The sequence below is a fragment of the Myxine glutinosa genome, chromosome 7 (assembly GCF_964187855.1).
Source record: "Myxine glutinosa chromosome 7, kmMyxGlut1.1, whole genome shotgun sequence".
NCBI classification, from domain to species: domain Eukaryota; kingdom Metazoa; phylum Chordata; class Myxini; order Myxiniformes; family Myxinidae; genus Myxine; species Myxine glutinosa.
In genome coordinates, this window is record NC_136267.1 from 162,809,331 (window position 1) to 162,830,589 (window position 21,259).

Genomic DNA, 21,259 nt, shown 5'->3' on the forward strand with positions numbered 1-21,259 from the left:
ATTTCCCGACCCGGATCTCAGTCAACGGAACATCTTCTCTTCTGGACTTGGTTATGACTAACTTCCCTGAAAATGTCTGCTGCTCTTCTTCTGCTCCGATCGGATCATCTGATCATGTCCTTGTGAAAGTGGACATCTCTCTGACCATCCTCAGGGAGCCTGCTCAGCGTCGACGAGTCTGGCATTTCACTCAGGCCAACTGGCACGGTCTTCAAGCAGCCATCAATCATCTGGACTGGTCTCCCATCTCTACCACCTCTGACATCAACTCATCCTGGGAATTCTTCCAAAGTAAATTGCTCTCTCTCATGCACAGATTTATCCCATCTCGTCTTCAGTTGTCATACCCTTCCTCCCGTCCATGGTACACGGAATCTTGTGGTGAGGCTGTTGCCCAGAAACAACTTGCCTTCGTCTCCTGGAAAGCAAATCCAACGGAAGGAAATCTCATTTCCTTTCACAAAGCCCGAAACAAGTGTGTGTCCACCCTCAGGAGAGCCAGGAAACAATATCTCTCCGTTCTCAAGACCGAACTCTCTTATCTGTCTCCCTCTTCCAAATCCTGGTGGCGTCTGGTCAAATCCGTTTCTGGTGTTTGTTCCCCCTCCATCCCCTCCCTTACCTCAAACGGCCACACAGCTGACTCCGCACGTGAAAAAGCTGAATGCCTCAACTCTGTGTTTGCCTCTAAATCTTGTGTCCCAAACCCATCCCTCTCTGTACCCACCATACCCAGTCGTACCCTGCTGCTCCTGGACTCCGTGTCCTTTCCTCCTGACAAGGTGGAAAAGTTTCTGTCAACCCTCGACTCTGATTCTGCAACTGGACCCGACGGCATCAGCCCACGGGTCCTAAAATCCTGCTCTGCTGCTCTATCTCACCCTCTCTCTGTTCTCTTCACCCTCTCTTTTGCTCAAGGTCAACTGCCATCTGCTTGGAAATCAGCCAACATCACCGCTTTGCACAAAAAAGGTGCAAAAACAGATCCTAGCAACTACAGACCAATCAGCCTTCTCCCAATTATCAGCAAAGTCATGGAATCCATCATTGCTTCGGATATGAAATCTTTCCTCTTCTCCAATGGCTTGATCTCTGATCATCAATTTGGTTTCAGACCAGGTCACTCTACTCTGGACATGCTGCTTCTGCTGTCTCAACAATGGATGGAGGTCCTCAATGCCAAACAGGAAATTAGAGCTGTCTCCCTCGACATATCACGTGCCTTCGACACGGTCTGGCACCCCGCTCTGCTCACCAAACTCTCCTCCTTTGGTATCCATGGAAATCTCCACGCATGGCTGGCGGACTTCCTCTCTAGTCGTCGTCAACGTGTGGCCCTGAATGGGTTTCTCTCATCTCCTCTTCCTGTTCAGGCTGGAGTTCCCCAAGGCAGTGTTCTGGGCCCCGTGCTTTTTCTGGTCTTCATCAATGATCTCTCTGACTCTCTCGAAAATCCTCTCTATCTCTTTGCTGATGACTCCACTCTCTGTCGCTCCATTCCTCTTCCCTCAGATCGGCAGTCTGCTGCCTCCTCACTCTCTGAAGACCTGGACAAAATCACAGACTGGTCAAACAAGTGGAACATGTCTTTCAATCCTGACAAATCTCACACTCTTACTATGTCTCTCCGAAAAGATCGACTGGACAACCCTCCCATCTACTTTCTCAACAATCCTCTCCAAGAAGTTCTGTCGCTCAAGATTTTGGGTCTCACTATCTGCCATGATCTTTCTTGCGAAAACCACATTTCCAAGCTGGCCTCCAAAGCCAGTCGCCGACTGGGCATCCTCCGTCGTGCGAAGTCCTTCCTCGGCACACCTGAGCTCCTCACCACATACAAGGCTTTCATCCGCAGCTCAATGGAATACTGTTCTCCCCTATGGGCCGGTGCTCCTGCCTCACACCTAGCTCGGCTTCACGCTGTTGAAACCAAAGCTTTCAGAATTATTGGAATATCCCGCGATGAAGCTATCTCTGAGGGCCTTTCACTCACTCACCGCAGGCAGGTAGGTGGTCTTTCTGTCTTCTACCGACTCCTCTCCGGCCTTGCACCCCCAGCTCTCTCTGTGCTCTGTCCCCCAAATATTCCTACAGGTCGCACAAGATCTGCCAGCAACCCTCTGATGGTTAAACTGCCGAAATCTCGGCTCTCTGCTCACCTTCACTCTTTCATTCCTCTTTTCTCCCGCCTCTGGAACAAACTCCCTCACTCCCTTCAATCCCACTCCTCCCTCCAGGTCTTTAAAACAGCTGTTCACCACCATCTCTTATCTTCCCCCATCCAAAACCTTGATCTTTTCTACCCCCGCTAATTCACCCCAGATCCACCTTGTTTGAAATTCCAACTTCTTTCCTGGAAGTCCTGGCAGTGTCCATATGTTTTATACCTCTCCCACCGCCCCCTTCCCATGCCCCCCCCCAAAGCCCTCGCCCTCTCTCAGATCTCTCGATGTCTCCATGTCTCTCGGTCCGTGCTCTCAAATGTTGTGTTTGTGTCCTTCCCCCTCTCTCCCCATCTTGTCTACCGCTCCCGATGTTATATGTTTTATGTGTCGGTTTGTCTTTCTGTGTGATTAATGTTCGCTCTTTCACGAGCCTCGATCTTGTATACAAAAAAAAAAAAAAAAAAAAAAAATTAAATAATTATATCTCCGACGCCGCTTATCCTATCGATGCAAAATTTTACAAATATCACCTAACACCATTGTTGCATATAGTTTGAAAATTATGATGTCGTCGGTCACGTGGTTTGGCAGCCATCTTGGATCGGAAAACGAACCTTATCCGATCAACACGAAGCTTCACAAACGTGATCCCCTACCCATACATATGCAGAATGTACATTCTTAAAGGTCGTATGTCACGTGGTATGACAGCCATATCAGCTTGAAAGCCGACATTTAAAAAAAATCCCTTCTCTGAAACTGCATCACCGATCGATGTGAAACCTGTCATGGCTGGTGAAAATGTGATACTTAAAAACAGCTGAAGTGATTTAAATCAAACTTGTTTATTTTTAGGACAGTGAAGGAGGTCGAAGCGTTGAAGAGAAGGACAAGTTCTGGTGTGCGATAGAAAAGCTGATGGAAAACGTGAAAGATGAGGAAGTTGTTGTGGTAGGAGGAGACCTAAATGGACATGTGGGAAGGAGTATGGATGGTTTTGACGGAGTTCATGGGGGTTACGGATATGGTATGAGAAATGGAGAAGGTGAAAGGATTTTGGAGTTTGCTGATGGAGCTGATTTGTTGATTTGTAATACTCAGTTCCAGAAAGAGGATAATAAGCTTGTTACATACACGTCAGGTGGGTCGACGATAACCGTTGACTACCTGATGGTGTGTAGGCGAGATAGGGGGCACCTCCGGGACACAAAGGTGATCCCGGGGGAGGAGGCTTTTTCATAGCACCACTTGGTTGTCTGCGACGTAAGGGTGACAGGTGCGAGGAGAGCTCGGCGGGTGAAGTACCAACCGAGAATGAAGGTGTGGAGGTTGAAAGAGGTGACAGTAAGGGAGGCATTAAAAGAGAGGCTGAGTAGGGTCGAGGATGATGTGGTTGAGCTTGAAAGTGGTTGGATGTCAATGAAAGCTCGTCTGTTGGGAGCCGTTGGTGAGGTATGTGGATGGACAAAAGGACCACCGAGGCACTCGGAAACATGGTGGTGGGATGATGAAGTTGGAAAGAGGATTGACGAGAAGAGGAAGAAGTTCAAGGAGTGGCAGAAGGCGAAAGGTACGGGAGCAGAAACAGCAGAGCATGAAAGTTATATGGCAGCCAGGAAGGCTGCAAAGAAAGAGGTAGCAAAGGCGCAGGAGGCATGTAGGAAAATGTTCGGAGAACGCTTGGATTCGGAAGAGGGTCAGAAAGCAGTATTCAGGATTGCAAAGCAGATAGCGAAAGAGAGGTGTGATGTGATGGGGGTGAGTTGCTTGAAGGATGAAGTGGGACAAATCGTTGTCGACCCAGATGGAATTAAAGGAAGATGGAAAAGATATATGGAAATGCTGTTGAATACAGAGAATGAATGGAATGGCAACATAGAGAGTAACCCAGTTTTAGGACCGGCAGAGAAGATAACTGAGAAGGAAGTTGAGGAAGCGATAAAAGCAATGAAGGGTAGAAAAGCGGGAGGGCCGACGGGAGATATGTTGAAGGCAGCAGGAAGTTGGGGTGTGAAGACAATGACAGAGATCTGTAATCTGGTGGTGAAAGAAGGCCGCATTCCAGTGGATTGGGAACTGAGTACCCTCGTCCCTCTATACAACTGGAAAGGTGACCCTCTGGAGTGTGGCTCGTACCGAGCGATAAAGTTATTGGAGCATGGAATGAAGGTATTGGAAAGGGTGTTGGAGAGGAGGATAAGGAAGAAAGTGAAGATCGACAAAATGCAGTTTGGATTCATGCCAGGAAGAGGAACGACAGACGCGCTTTTCATTGTGAGGCAGTTTCAGGAGAAGTACATGGAGAAGAGGAAGAAGTTGTTTCTTGGGTTTGTTGATCTGGAGAAAGCATTCGATCGGGTTCCACGCAAAGTATTGACATGGGCATTGAGGAAGTTAAGAGTGGAGGAATGGTTGATCAGAGTAGTGATGGCAATGTACAAAAGAGCGCGCACAGCTGTAAGGATGAAGGACGGGAACAGTGGTGAGTTTGAGGTGAAGGTGGGAGTGCATCAGGGGTCGGTACTAAGTCCACTACTATTTGTAGCTGTGATGGAGGTGCTGGCTCAGAACGTAAAGGAGGGTTTACTGTGGGAGTTGTTGTATGCAGATGATCTGGTGTTGATTGCGGAAAGTATGGATGGACTGAAGGAAAAGATGAACATGTGGAAGGAATGTATGGAGACAAAAGGTCTGAAGGTGAATATCGGAAAGACGAAGGTGATGGCAAGTGGTAAAGCATGTGGTGAGGTGGAAAGAACTGGGATGTGGCCCTGTGCTGTGTGTAGGAAGGGTGTCGGAGTGAACTCCATTCAGTGTACAATGTGCGCTGAGTGGGTTCATCAAAAATGTAGTGGTCTGAGAGGGTCATTAACCAGTGTGGCAGCTACATTCAAATGTAAGGTGTGCACAGAGGGAGCTGCAGATGGAGGAAATGTTGAGTTGGATCTTGGAGACGGCATGAAGCTGGAAGGTGTGAAAATATTTTGCTACCTCGGAGACATGCTGAATGGAGAAGGTGGATCAGACTCGGCAACGGTTGCTCGAGTGAGATGTGCATGGTTGAAGTTTCGGGAATTGAGTGGCGTGCTGATGATGAGGGGAGTGTCGTTGAAGCTGAAGGGAAAGGTGTATGCTGCATGTGTGGGAAGTGTTATGATTTATGGGAGCGAGACATGGGTAATGAACGTAGAGCAGCAACGAAGGTTGGAAAGGGTGGAAATGCGAATGGTTCGACGGATGTGCGGAGTATCGTTGAGAGAGAGGAAGACAAATGATGAATTGCGAAAGATGATGGGAATAGAGCCTGTGATTGATGCTGTGAAGAGGAACAGGTTGAGATGGTTTGGTCATGTGTTGATGAAGGATGAAAGTGACTGGTTGAGAAGAGTGATGGAAATGAATGTAGAAGGAAGTAGAAGACGGGGAAGACCGAGAAAGACTTGGCTAAAGATGGTGGAAGAAGAAATGCGGGCAAGGGGGTTAACAAGGAGAGATGCAGAAAATAGGGCAAAAAGGAGAAGATTGTCATGGGGACCGCAAGGCTAACCCCCGCTCTAGCAGGGAAAATGGCCTTTAAAATGCATGTTGTTGTTGTGTTGTTGAAGGAGGGCGTCTACCCGTTGTGGGACTATGCGGAGGCATATTGGCGACAGTCACATTGCTCTAGTTGTACCATGTTTTTTTTTTTCACAATTTCTAATCCTATCCAAATGTGCTTGTCTTTTATATCCTATACAGATGGTTCTCATGGAAAGTGTGGTTCTGAAACCAGGCAGAAATGCCCTGAAAATAAGCCACTTCACAAGTACTTCAGTGCACAGAGGGGCAAACTGCAATGCTATGTCAAACTGACCCCTGCACAAGGGAAAGAGAACAAGCCCACCAACACCAACGGCACAAACACAGTTCAATTGGGCACGCCAACATCACCGTCGGTGTTTGAATTCAAAGGTTCACCTTCTCCACAGAAGCCTTTGTGTAGAAGGACACTGCGTCGCTCTTCTGCAGGCGGATGTGTGTCGATCAGGCGAAGGCTGGTTTCCACAAATAAGAAAGGAAATACGAGTGGATATGAAGGGCAAGGTGCTGATGCAAAGAAGCTATTGACCAAGGCTGTTTCATTTGTGTCTGACTCTGTTCTCCTCACCGACACGTTGAGTGGCAATGATGGAAACGGAAATACCCACAGAGGTACTACTGAGTTCATTGAGGATGATGCTGTGTCAAAGCAAGAAGGCCTAACTTCTGGTGGCGTTATCTTGGAGCAGCCAACAATGGGGAAGGAAAACAGTTCAACTCCAGTTAACACCAATTTCGTTGTGTCATCAGTTCCATTGCAAAACATAGAAAATGTCCACATGAAGGTAAGTAAACAGAGCAATCTCGGCTTTTTACTTGCATTGTGGTGTATGAAAGTTATTATTTTTATTTTTTGAAATTTTGCACAGCGATGAAGCTTGGATCAAACTAAGTTGACAATTGATCTATGGACCAAGTTTGGATCTATGAACCATGGTTAGGAATTTTCTCTGATATCCCTTTAAAGTATCCAACCACTTTTGATGCAGATACACTATCTCGCCAATTGTCGTCGAGCTTTTTCACGTCACGAAACCAGTTTTTGCATTTGGAAACCACAGGATAACTCTTTTGCACAACCCCTTGCTATAAACCATGCTAATAGGATAGTTGCATAGCTGTCTTTATGTGGTATTCTTTTGAATGCAAAGCTTTGGGGGCTCTACTGGTGCTTGCCAGAAATCCCAATAACTCTCAGAACTTTGTCATGTAATGATTTGATGTGATGAGAGAGTCGTGCCTGTGCTGTCTCAACAGAACTAGACATTGACTTGTATTCTTTTTCTTTTTTCCTTAATGACCAAACTGGATTTTCACTCGGCAGAACCATGTGTCTTCCCCACTTAAAAATGGCGTTCTAATGATTTATAATAATAATAATAATAATGCATTTATTTTATATAGCGCTTTTCAGGAAGCCCAAAGACGCTTTGACAGAGTGCAAAACATAATGCATAGCAAAACATAAAAACAATTGCAAAAAAAGAAGAATCAATAGGGAAATATTCAAAGCACAAAGGAGGGAGGAGAGGAGATAGTCAGGGGTTAGAACAAGATATAGAAATCTGGATATAGAAAGTCTATAGAGTACTAAATCCTTCCTACCAGCATGTTTGCACAAATATGAATGTTCAAACTTTTCCAAAATGGCAAAACCGTTTTCTTCTGTGTTGCAGTTCTTCCACAAGTTTAACCTTTTTGTTTAAACAAACAAGCAAGTGTTAAAATGGTTTCAAGACTGAATCCATTGAGTTTAGAAGGGCGTTAATGGCTTCTGTGGGGAATTGTGACGACTTGCTTGAATATGGATTGAACGATTTAGACACAAACTATTTAATGGAGCCTTTACTGTGACCTGTGGGTGTGTGGGACCACCTCGGAACCTGCACCTGGCAGAACATTTTTCTCTTACCCTGTTTCATACTTTACTTAAGATAATTTCTTCAGCTGAAATGATTTGATTTTCTCAAGATCTTCCCTCTTCAAAATTGAACTGTGTCTGTGTCTGTGTTTTTTTTCTGTTTTTTGCTTGTTTTTTTTCTTTCTTTTTCTTAATGACCCAATCCTGAAAGATAACATAGGCTGACCGGTTGAGCAAATCTGATCACTCATTTTGTTGAGCTTCTAACATATGCCAGGACATGTGAAACCATCTCTTCAACCTAATTAAAACACAATAAACTCTTGTTTTATGTGGGGTTTGGTTGCATTCCTGGAAACCTCAACGTAAAGTAAGACCATTGGAAATAGTGGGTTCAGGTTCTGGGCTCAGTCCTCTCGCGCGCCATGTGCTGGACTGGTTTACGGGAGTCACCCTTGCACGCTATGTAAAACCAGAGCATTCACCACCCCTCATGTTTTCTGCACATTTCTTACTTTAGCGGATGTTTACGTCTTTAACACCATAATGCTTGCCCAGTAACGCCGCATTTTCGCCTTGACCAAACTTCTAAAATGCCTCCACTTTCTCTCAAAAACATCACTTTCCTCAACGTTTTTGCGCTTTGTTCACTGCTAGCAACAGTTTGCCTCTTGGGAGACTTGGTTAAAAACCACTAAGGGCAATAATAACCAAAAATGAAGGAATTGATTGCGATTCCACGGAGCGCTGTGTTGTTGTGGAGCGATATTGATACAATACAATACAGTACAGTGCTGTATGCATTGCGTATCTCAGATAACACCGGCAACTGAGCAACGCCACTGAATGCACATGACACCATGGCAGAGGAAGAAGAATACCGACGATAGTGGAGGGGTGGGGGTGTGGAATACCACGTGAAGCGAGACTAGACTCCTGTCAAGACAGAATGGTACACTGAAAATTAAATGTGTAAAGTTGAAACGGCGTAAACCAAAGCCTCGTAAAACAGTGGTTTACTGGACAGGAATCTGCTCTTGCAATACTAGTCAGGTTCACTATGTCAATAAATTATATTTCGTTCAAAATCATGGTAGATTAGCAAACCGAAACATTTTTGGAAAGGTTATAGCATAAGGAAACTAAAAATCAATGTTTACATTTGGAGAGATACCTGTATGGCGGCCATTTTGGATTTTCAAAATGGCCACTGTAAAATACATATTTTGTTCTATTTCTGCCTCTAATTACCCTAAAAACTTTTTAAAATATACTAAACCTATATTTTCAGGGACAAGGAATCCAATGAAAGTATCAAATTAGTGCTATGGGGAATGGTAAGACACGAATCAAAGGTTTTGAATTGCAAAATACTGTCTTTATATTCGCGATAAGTTGCATAATCAAATACATGTTATCATTTTGTACAGGCAGTTAATAACATCAAAATGTGTCACAATAATTTATATCACCAAACATACACAGGCAGTCAGCAAAATCATATATACACATGCAGTCAGTATAACTTCACATCTACACAGGCAGCCAATGACAAAATATACACAGACAGTCAATGGCATCAAACATACACGATTACAGAATATGCCATTTAGAGTTCGTCATCACTGTCCTGTGTGTCTTATCCGACAATATAGTCCGCATCGTTTTCACAGTCTGTTCCACACAAGCAAAGGTCGGTCAAATTGATTGGCAAATCGAATTGGTCGAATGGTCGATCGAATCGAATTCGATGAATCGAATCGAATCGATCGAATTGGTCGAATGGTCGAATGGTCGATCGAAGCGATTGGTCGAATGGTCGAATTGGTCGAATGGAATTGGTCGAATTGGTCGAATCGAATTGGTCGGAATTGGCAAATGTAAACATTGATTTTCAGATTTACCATGTAATAACGTTTCCAAAAATGTATAGGTTTGCTAATCTACCATGATTTTGAACGAAAAACATAGTGAACCTGACTATACCATTGGTCCATCCACAAAACTACAGTGCATTCAGAAAGTATTCAGACCCCTTCACTTTTTTCACATTTTGTTATGTTGCAGCCTTATGCTGAAATCGTTTAAATTCATTTTTTCCCTCATCAATCTACACTCAATACCCCATAATGACAAAGAGAAAACAGGATTTTAGAAAGTTTTGCAAATTTATTAAAAAGAAAAAACTGAAATATCACATTGACATAAGTATTCATTCCCTTTGCGATGACACTTGAAATTTAGCTCAGGTGCCTCCCATTTCTCTTGATCATCTTTGAGATGTTTCTACACCTTGATTGGAGTCCACCTGTGGTAAATTCAATTGATTGGACATGATTTGGAAAGGCACACACCTGTCTATATAAGGTATCACATCTGACAATGCATATCAGAGCAAAAACCAAGCCATGAGGTCGAAGGAACTGCCTGCACAGCTCAGAGACAGGATTGTGTCGAGGCACAGATCTGGGGAAGCCCACAAAAAATTTCTGCTGCATTGAAGGTTCCCAAGAGCACAGTGGCCTCCATAATTCTTAAATGGAAGAAGTTTGGAACAACCAGGACTCTTCCTAGAGCTGGCCGCCCGGCCAAACTGAGCAATCGGGGGAGAAGGGCCTTGGTAATAGAGGTGACCAAGAACCCGATGGTCACTCTGCCTGAGCTCCAGAGATCCTGTGTGGAGATGGAAGAAACTTCCAGAAGGACAACCATCACTGCAACACTCCACCGACCTGGGCTTTATGGCAGAGTGGCAAGACTGAAGCCTCTCCTCAGTGAAAGACACATGAATGACCATAACCCTTTATATAGACCCTATATATAGACCCTTTGTATAACCCTTTATGTAGACATAGACATAACCATTTATTATTTGTTGCGTGAGCATGGCTGCACGGTTTCGAGTTCCACACTTACTTTTGAATTATCCTTTGCAGAAACAAGTGTGCGCAGGAAGGCCAGGGATTTTGTCTCCTGGGTGGTCCCCGTTTACACCTCGGAGCGTTGAGAAAGTATTAAATTTATCTGGTCGAAAACGTGATTTGAAAAGAAACAAAAATGGAGAGACTGCTCTCCATGTTGCGGCAATTAAGGTTTGAAGTGTGGATTGGCTATGTGTTTTGTCTTGTGTTCAGTCTCTCATGCCATTGCTTCTGTTTTTTGGGGGGGTCGGGGTAGGAGGGTTTCCGGTTCCTCTGCAAGAGGGCCAATTCGCTGGTCTGTCACGAAGTTAACATGGTTTTCAGTTATTTGGACTGATATGATGTCGTGCATTCTTTTATTGTCATGCTTACAGAATGAATTGGTGAAGTTGAAGGATTTACTGTGCAATGGTGCTGAGCCGAACATAAAGGACAACGCTGGTTGGACCCCACTGGTAAATGCTTGCATGCTTGCAATTGCATGCAGACTTGACCTTCACATTCATTTACACTCATAAATAGAACGGCACTTGGTAGAGCGCATACCTCCACCACTGATCGGCTGGATCGGGATCCGGACCAAAACCAAAAATCTAATCGGCTTGTTATTTTTCCGAATCCATCTGCAACTCATCCAAGTTTCGTCCGAATCCGTCCACAACATTTTGAAATATCACGCTATATAGTTTTTAGCCCTATCTATCAGTGTTGAAGAATCGCTTCAAAAACTATCCTATCTGGATCTTCACCAAAATCTCATCGATTCATCCTTGTCACACATCCAACCTGTCCAGGTTTCATCCAAATCCAAACATAACATTGAGATATCCTGCTCACAGACAGACAGGGGTGAACACATAACCTCCGTCCACCTTGGGTTAATTAATCTGCCCACCTTCAATTATTGCTAATATTATTATTTTAATATATACATCAACAGTCATATTAGGGACATTTCCATAAAACAATTTAAAAGCACCACAAAGCTTTTTGTTGGCCTGAGAAAAAATGCCACAATAAGGTGCCATGAAGTTCAAGCTGATACATATTATACACCATGCCAAGGCGGTAAAAGGCAATAAAACATGGGAATAACTCTGGATTTTTTTTCAGTCGAGTCCTAAACAACATAGGCTAAGTAAGTGTGAAAATAACACGGAGAGAGTCGTCCTCTTACTCGTGATACAATGGAGAGTTCTGAAGTGCCACTCGCAACACCATCTTCCACCACCACCTGGAGCGGTGCTACACGGAACATGTTTACAAAGATAATTTGTCTCATCCCACCTTCGGGACTCGAAGTGAGGCGAGCAAATGTGACCCGTAGCCCCCTTCGCAAGTTTAGTTTGTTGAGATTGCATCATGATAAGTAATGACCGAATACATAGAAACACAACGGGTATTTTAAGGCCATTTTCCCTGCTAGAGCGGGGGTTAGCCTTGCGGGTCCCATGACAATCTTCTCCATTTTGCCATATTTTCTGCATCTCCCCTTGTTAACCCCCTTGCCCGCATTTCTTCTTCCACCATCTTTAGCCAAGTCTTTCTCGGTCTTTCCCGTCCTCTACCTCCTTCTACATTCATTTCCATCACTCTTCTCAACCACTTTCATCCTTCCTCAACACATGACCAAACCATCTCAACCTGTTTCTCTTCACAGCATCAATCACAGGCTCTATTCCCATCATATTTTGCAATTCATCATTTACCTTCCTCTCTCTCAACGATACTCCACACATCCACCGAACCATTCGCATTTCCACCCTTTCCAGCCTTCGTTGCTGCTCTACGTTCATTACCCATGTCTCGCTCCCATAAATAATAATAATAATAATGCATTTATTTTATATAGCGCTTTTCAGGGAGCCCAAAGACGCTTTGACAGAGTGCAAAACATAATGCATAGCAAAACATAAAAACAATTGCAAAAACAAGAATCAATAGGGAAATATTCAAAGCAAAAAGGAGGGAGAAGGAGAAGAGATAATCAGCGGTTAAATGCTGTGGGTTAAATGTTGAATGCAGTGTTGAACAGGTGGGTCTTGAGTGATGTTTTGAATGTGGTGAGTGAGGAGGAGTCTCTGATTGTGTGAGGTAGTGAGTTCCAGAGGGTGGGAGCAGCGATGGAGAAGGCCCTGTCCCCCCAGGATCTGAATTTGGTCCGGATGGGGGGGGGGGGGGGGGTCAGGAGGTTGGTACCAGCAGAGCGGAGGTTGCGGTTGGGGGAGTGTCTGGAGAGGAGGTCAGCCAGGTAGGATGGGGCCAGGTTATGGAGGGCTTTGTAGGTCAAGAGGATTTTGTACTGGATTCTCTGGGAGATGGGGAGCCAGTGAAGCTTGTAAAGGACGGGGGTGATGTGGTCACGGGTCCAGGAATGGGTGAGTAGACGGGCAGCGGAGTTCTGAATGTATTGGAGTTTATTGGTGATTGTTGAGGGTGAACCATAGAGGAGGCTTTTGCAGTAGTCCAGACGGGAGGTGATGAAGGCGTGGATGAGGGTTTCTGCAGCCGTGGAGGAGAGGGATGGACGGAGACGGGCGATGTTTTTCAGGTGAAAGAAGGCTGTCTTTGTGATCTGTTTAGTGTATTTGTCGAAGGAGAGGGTTTGGTCAAAGATGATGCCAAGATTCCGGATGTGAGGGGAGGTGGATACTGGGATACCGTCGATGTTGAGGGCAAAGTTATTGGTGGATTTTATGAGCGTTTTTGGGCCAATGATGATTATTTCAGATTTATCATAGTTAAGTTTGAGGAAGTTGATTTGAAGCCAGGATTTTATTTCAGTGATGCAGTTTGTCAGGATAGAGTGGGTGGCGGTGGAGATGGACTTGGTGGAGATGAAAAGCTGGATGTCATCGGCGAAGCAGTGGAATTGGAGACCATGACGGCGGATTAAGTGACCGAGGGGGGACAGGTAAAGGATGAAGAGGAGGGGGCCAAGAACTGAACCTTGGGGGACACCTTGGGGGAGGGGAGCAGTGGGGGATTTGCAGTTATTGATGGAGATGAACTGGTGTCTGTCAGAGAGGTATGATTTAATCCAAGAGAGGGCAGTGCCAGTAACATTAAAGGTGGTTTCAAGTCGGGTGAGGGGGATGGTGTGATCGATGGTGTCAAAGGCGGCGCTGAGGTCGAGGAGGATGAGAATGTTGAGGTTGCCAGCGTCAGAGGAGAGGAGAAGGTCGTTGGTGATTTTGAGGAGAGCAGTTTCAGTACTGTGGTTGGAGCGGAATCCGGATTGGAATGTTTCATACAGGTTATTGGCAGAGAGGTGATGTTTGAGTTGAGCGGGTACAGCGCCAAAACTTTCGACAGAAAGGGTAGGTTGGAGATGGGTCTGAAGTTGTTTAGGGTGTCAGGGTTTAGTCCAGGTTTTTTCAGAATGGGGGTAACAGCAGCAATTTTGAGGGATGGTGGGACGATGCCTGTCGACAGGGAGGAGTTTATTGTTGCAATGATAAGTGGAGAGAGAGCAGGAAGGGAGGCCTTGACAAAGCTGGAGGGGATGGGGTCAAGAGTGCAGGTGGCAGTTTTCATTCCTATGAGGAGTTCAGAGAGGTCAGTAGGGGAGATTGGGGAGAATTGAGACAGGGGATGGCAGGATAAGGGGGGGCAGGTGGTTTGAGGGGGAGCGGGTGCGGCGGTGGTCAAGCTGTTGTAGATGTTTTCAACTTTGCGTTGGAAGAATGAAAGGAAGGAGATGCAGTTGTCTACTGTGAATGACTGGGTGGTGGTGTTCAGGGGGCTGAGGAGTTTGTTTATTGTAGAGAAGAGTGCTTTTGGGTTTCCGGAGCCAGAGTGGATAATTTGAGAGTAGTAGGCGGAGCGGGCGCGGGAGAGGGCATCTTTGTAGTGTTGTAGGTGGTCCTTGTAGGCTTGGGAGTGAATTTTGAGACCTGTGAGACCTGTAAATCATAACACTTCTGACACATGCAGCACACACCTTTCCCTCCAGCTTCAACGACACTCCCCTCCTCGTCAGCACGCCACTCAGTTCCCGAAACTTCTTCCATGCACATCTCACTCTCACTGTTGCCGAGTCTGATCCACCTTCTCCGTTCAGCATATCTTCAAGGTAACAAAATGTTTTCACACCTTCCAGCTTCATGCCGTCGCCAATATCCAACTCAACATTTCCTCCATCTGCAGCTCCCTCTGTGCACACCTTACACCTGAATGTAGCTGTCACACTGGTTAATGACCCTCTCAAACCACTACATTTTTGATGAGCCCACTCAGCGCATTGTACATTGAATGGAGTTCACTCCGACACCCTTCCTGCACACAGCACACGGCCACTTCCCAGTTCTTTCCACCTCACCACATGCTTTAACACTTGCCATCACCTTCGTTTTTCCGATATTCACCTTCAAACCTTTTGTCTCCATACATTCCTTCCACTTGTTCATCTTCTCCAACAGTCCATCCATACTTTCTGCAATCAACACCAGATCATCTGCATACAACAACTCCCACGGTAAACCCTCCTTTACATTCCGAGCCAGCACCTCCATCACAGCTACAAATAGTAGTGGACTTAGTACCGACCCCTGATGCACTCCCGCCTTCACCTCAAGCTCACCACTGTTCCTGTCCTTCGTCCTTACAGCTGTGCATGCTCTTTTGTACATTGCCATCACTACTCTGATCAACCATTCCTCCACTCCTAACTTCCTCAATGCCCATATCACTGCTTCGCGTGGAACCTTATTGAATACTTTCTCCAGATCAACAAACCTAAGAAACAACTTCTTCCTCTTCTCCATGTACTTCTCCTGCAACTGCCTTACAATAAAAAGCGCGTCTGTCGTTCCTCTTCCTGGCATAAATCCAAACTGCATTTCGTCGATCTTCACTTTCTTCCTTGTCCTCCTCTCCAACACCCTTTCCAATACCTTCATTCCATGCGCCAATAACTTTATCGCTCGTTACGAGGCACAGTCCAGAGGGTCACCTTTCCCCTTGTATAGAGGGATGAGGGTACTCAGTTCCCAATGCACTGGAATGCGGCCTTCTTTCACCAGATTACAGATCTCTGTCATTCTCTTCCCACCCCCAACTTCCCGCTGCCTTCAACATATCTCCCACAACTCCCGTCGGCCCTCCCGCTTTTCTACTCTTCATTGCTTTTTTCGCTTCCTCAACTTTCTTCTCAGTTATCTTCTCTGCCGGTCCTAAAACTGGGTTACTCTCTATGTTGCCACCCCATTCATTCTCTGCATTGAACAGCATTTCCATATATCTCTTCCATCTTCCTTGAATTCCATCTGGGTCCACAATGATTTGTCCCACTTCATCCTTCAAGCAACTCACCCCCATCATATCACACCTCTCTTTCGCTATCTGCTTTGCAATTCTGAATCCCGCTCTCTGACCCTCTTCCAAATCCAAGCGCTCTCCGAACATTTTCCTCCATGCCTCCTGCGCTTTTGCTACCTCTTTCTTTGAAGCCTTCTTGGCTGCCTTATAACTTTCATGCTCTGCCTTTTGTGCCCCCCGTACCCTCCACCTTCTGCCACTCCTTGAACGTCTTCCTCTTCTCGTCAATCCTCTTTCCAACTTCATCATCCCACCACCATGTTTCCGAGTGCCTCGGTGGTCCTTTTATCCATCCACATACCTCACCAACGGCTCCCAACAGACAATCATTCATTGACTTCCAACCACTTTCAAGCTCAACCACATCATCCTCGACCCTACTCAGCCTCTCTTTTAATGCCTCCCTCACTGTCACCTCTTTCAACCTCCACACCTTCATTCTCGGTTGGTACTTCACCCACCGAGCTCTCCTCGCACCTTTCACCCTTATGTCGCAGACAACCAAGTGGTGCTGTGAAACAGCCTCCTCCCCCGGGATCACCTTTGTGTTACAAATCGACAAATCAGCTCCATCAGCTCCATCAGCAAACTCCAAAATCCTTTCAGCTTCTCCATTTCTGACACCATATCTGTAACCCCCACGAACTCCCTCAAAACCATCCATACTCCTTCCCACATGTCCATTTAGGTCTCCTACCACAACAACTTCCTCATCTTTCACGTTTTCCTTCAGCTTCTCCATCGCACACCAGAACTTGTCCTTCTCTTCATCACTCTGACTAACCTGTTAAGCATATCCTGAGATGACGTTCACCAAGAGCTTTCCAATCATCATTTTCACCATCATCAACCTTTCACCCATTCTCGTCACACTCACCACACTGTCTACAAACTCCTCAGAAAACAGGACACCAACACCATGCACGCCTTCCGGGCACCCTTGCCACACAAACTTGTATTTATGTCCCTGCCTACCCTTCACCATTCTCACTCCACTTCCCTTCCATCTCGTCTCCTGCACACAACATATGTCCACTCTTCTTCTGACCAATACTTCCACCACTTCTCCTGATCTCCCTGTCATTGTCCCTACATTCCATGTCCCAAACCTCAGACAGTGATCTCCACGGCGGGCGTCAGACGTTTCGTCGTCATAAATGGAGTGATTTCCACCCTTGCTTTGATCGGGTTCTCCACCTTGAGTTTTGACGAGAGGGAGTGAGGTCCCCCACGGGTTACTTCGGGCTGTACCCTGCCCATATGTGATTGTCATGGTTCCCTTTTTGAGGCAATGTTTTTTTATGGCCGGATGCCCTTCCTGACGCCAACCCTTTTAGTCGCCTCTTACGACACGCAGGGATACATGACAATATTCTGATAATATTCTAAACCGGGGTACACACCGGGTACCGAACCGAATACATATATGAAGAAGACACATCGGAGAATTTGACACAAGTGGCCACACCGGTCACCCACCAACAGGTTTTGGTGGCATTTGGCACTTGGGCCCCCGCTTTTGTTTCAAACCTTGAGAAGGGTAAGGATCCATCGTATTTAGAACAACTTGTGACAGGAGAAGGGAATAGGAGTCAACTACAACAGGTAGAACATGTGTGGAACAGGTAGATTATCCCACCCTAAAGATCATTGATTAATTATCTGGCTGGATTTTACCGACAATCCGGTTAGTATGGCAATTTTCCTTCAGACTAGCACGACTTATTGAAGATTGGACTCTGTGGAGTAATGGTTAGTGCATCCGCTTATAGTCTGCGATGTCGGTATTTCAAACTCTGGCCGAGTCATACCAAAGACTTTTAAAATGGTACGTGCTGCTTCCTTGCTTGATGGTCTGCATTAAAAAAGTTAAGAGCACGGACAGTCCCCATAGGTTGGCGTCCATGGGGAGGAGGAAATTCCTCCTTTGGAAATGCCCCGCTGAGTACAGTGAGAAAAGTGGCGCCATTGTTGTGATGTTGCTGGTACCCAGAATACCCCAGGAAGTGACAGCACTTCCCCAAAGCTAAGTGGCTGTGTTTGTCTTGTCTAAGAGTGTGTGCGTGCGTGCGTCGGCTTCCCTACGACACACATAAATAATATATATCAAATAATAAACAAAAAAACCTCTTAAATGCTGCCTAAATCTGGTTCTGAACCCACATCTTCTGCTATCCCAGTCATATGTCCTCACCAATGGTTTACCATTTACTGCCAAACTTCCTGCCTCGTTCAAACCAATACAAATCAATTTTGCTTGTGCATCAAAGATGAAATACATGCTCTGTCGTCTTTCCTTATGTTCCAGCATGAGGCTTGCAACTTCGGTCATGTGAGCATTGTAAAAGCACTACTGGAGGCTGGTGCACGAATCAATACGCCAGGCTACAACAACGACTCGCCGCTGCACGATGCTGTTACCAACGGTCATCTTCATGTCGCCACCCTTCTGCTGCAGCATGGAGCCAGCCTCGAGGCCAGGTTGGTCTCGACGCATTTTGTTATTTTTGTTATTGCTTAATATTTATGTTGTGCTTTAAAAAACATCTCCAATATGTTCATCACTTCGATTAACTTTAACTGACTTGACATCGCTACTGGAAAGGAATTTTGCACTGATGTGAAGCCATATCACGTTTTACAGAATTAGATGATTAAACAAAACTCATTCCCATCTGTAATGGGTTTCTGAAGGATTAAGTATTATTGTTTGATTTGATGCAGGGTTAAAGGGACACTTTGTTTTGAATTTGATGCATGTTGTCGATGGTACCCTTTTTATGGCTTGAGCGAGGGGAAAGACTCGCATCATTGTTTGGGGAGGGCAATGGGGAAAGAAAGGCACACTTGTGTTATTCCAATCACCCACCTCCCCAACCCCTCCCAACTCAGCCAATGCCTGCCCTTTTATCAGATGTGATGATGGAAATGTATAGAAATTATTGAAAACATAACCCAGGTATTTAATTAAATCATCATTCATGAGCATGCAATGTAACTTTGTACTCTGTTTAGAAACAGCCATGGCCTGCGCCCCATCGATTGTGCTGTCACACAAGAAATGAGAGCGGTCTTATCCATCACCACTCAAGTCAGCCTGCTACTCCATCCTTCCACACTGAAAATGGTAGTGAATATAAATGTACTTTTTTTAATGCCCCTACACAATGGGAGACGTGGTTTTGCAATCATGTGCATGCGCGTTCTTGTGTCCAGGGCATAATTAATTTTTTTACGGCTTGAACTTTTGTCATCAAATTTTCAACAAACCTTTATGAAAATATAGAGAACATTAATTGACAAAACTTCCTTTTTTTCAGCTGTTGTTTTCGTCAAGTTTAGTTTGAGTAAAAAGTGGCCCTGGACGGGCTTTGCATTTTTAGATGCTTTCTCGTTAAATTTTTATTGGAAAAATGGGACCCCTGTGAAGTGGGCCAGGCTATCCCACATCCCGGGGCAAATCGAGTTAAGTGTACACAACAACAACACACAACAGGCATTTTAAGGCCATTTTCCCTGCAAGAGCGGGGGTTAGTCGAGTTAAGTGTACAGTACTAAAGTAATCTTACAAGGTCATTACTTACCCCTTTAGTGATAATGGCAGTTTTACACAAAACATCTATCGAATACTGATGCTTGTTGTCCCCCGTCGCACCGCGGAGCGAAAGGGGGACTATGGTTTTCCCCTCCGTCCGTGCGTGCGGGCGTGCGTGCGTAAGTGAAGGACCGCATTCCAATTTGGTGTGTGGGTGCAACCCATGTCAAAATCCAAGATGGATTTTGTCAAGATGTCAAAATCAGCCATGTATGTCTGATGCCATGTATGTCTGATGCCATGTATGTCTGAACCTTGTGAGTGGAATATCTTGAAAAATAAGCGAAGTACCAACTTATAATCTGGCGTGTGGATGTATCTAGGCATAAGGAAGAACCCTATTGAAAATTGGGTCGCCACGTCAAAATCCAAGATGGCCGCCGCCATGTATGTCTGAACCTTGTGAGCTGAATATCTTGAAAAATAAGGGAAGTACCAACTTCTGATCTGGTGTGTGGGTGTATCTAGGCATAAGGAAGAACGCTATTGAAAATTCGGTCGCCACGTCAAAATCCAAGATGGCCGCCACCATATATATGAACCCTGTGAACCCAGGTCTGAACCCTGTGAACGAAATATCTTGAAAAACAAGCATTCTGAGTATTGCGCTGCAATACATGTCCCCTACCAAAGTTCAAAGTGCCATAACTTTGTCAAAAATGATCGAATATGCAAATTTATGCACGGTTGATGCTGGTTTTCAAACTTGACCTGAGGTATGCTGAGACACATGTGTGTCACGCCTCGCCTCGTTGATAAGCCTGTAAGGTCGCTCTGTGGAGCGGCCTGCACGTATTGCACTGTTATGTGTGAATTATATAAATTATTACCAATTCACGGTCTGAGGGACTAGCGATTCAAGAGATATCCATTTTTAAAAATATTTTCGTTCAATTAACGATATCTGCCAAACCACGCGCCCTATCGCAAATTCCAAAAGGACATTTTAGTAGATTGATATGCTGAACAGATCTGTGAAGTTTCCCTTTGATTGGATCAAAAATGAGGGAGGAGCTCAGTTTTAAAGGTTCATGCTTACAAACGTCATAACTCTGAAACCATGTGATGCATGACGTCATGCTCGCTGACTTTGTTGTTCGTCATGGGTATGCGATTCTGCCTGCAAAGTTTGGCCTCGATCTGTTCAGCCGTTGCAGAGAAAAAGGGGTTTTCGTGTTTTCATGAAAAACAATATGGCGGCCGAACCACGTGACTTGTGACGTCATAATTACCATTAAAATATTCTACAGACCGAGTCCATCATATGGTGAAAAATTTATCTCAATCGCTCCTATTATTGCAGAGAAAATCTTTTTTTTAAAGGAAATTAAAACTTAAAATGGCACTGAGTTAAGGATCATCAGAATTATCAGAATTCCAAAAGTTCAAAGTGCCACAACTTTGTCAAAAATGATCGAAATGTCGTGAAGTTCGAACTCGATCTGTAACTTATCATGAGGAAACCATGTACCAAGTTTGAAATCATTAGCATTAAGAGTTTAGAAAAAAAGTCCGGAAAACTGTTCTTTGCGTGACGGACGGACGGACGGACGGACGGACGGACGGACTGACTGACGGACGGAGGGCCGGCATGCAAACCTATAGTCCCCTCCGGTGTACACCGGAAGGGGACTAATAAGCGAAGTACCAACTTCTAATCTGGTGTGTGGGTGTATCTACGCAAAAGGAAGAACCCTATTGAAAATTGGGTCGCCCCGTCAAAATCCAAGATGGTCGCCACCATATATATGTCTGAACCTTGTGAGCGGAATATCTTGAAAAACAAGCATTCTGAGTATTGCGCTGCAATACATGTCCC

At 45.2% G+C, this 21,259-nt stretch overlaps 1 protein-coding gene across 1 annotated transcript in view; it reads left to right on the plus strand.

Moving 5' to 3' along the window:
• The window catches only part of BARD1 (BRCA1 associated RING domain 1), a 120,949-nt gene that overhangs the window by 26,576 nt on the left and 73,114 nt on the right, over positions 1-21,259 (plus strand). Inside the window, exons 4-8 of the mRNA XM_068123508.2 lie at positions 5,904-6,529; positions 10,542-10,697; positions 10,901-10,981; positions 18,154-18,326; positions 18,861-18,972. Coding sequence (XP_067979609.2) covers positions 5,904-6,529; positions 10,542-10,697; positions 10,901-10,981; positions 18,154-18,326; positions 18,861-18,972 — 1,148 coding nt within the window. The remainder of the gene's footprint in view (positions 1-5,903; positions 6,530-10,541; positions 10,698-10,900; positions 10,982-18,153; positions 18,327-18,860; positions 18,973-21,259) is intronic.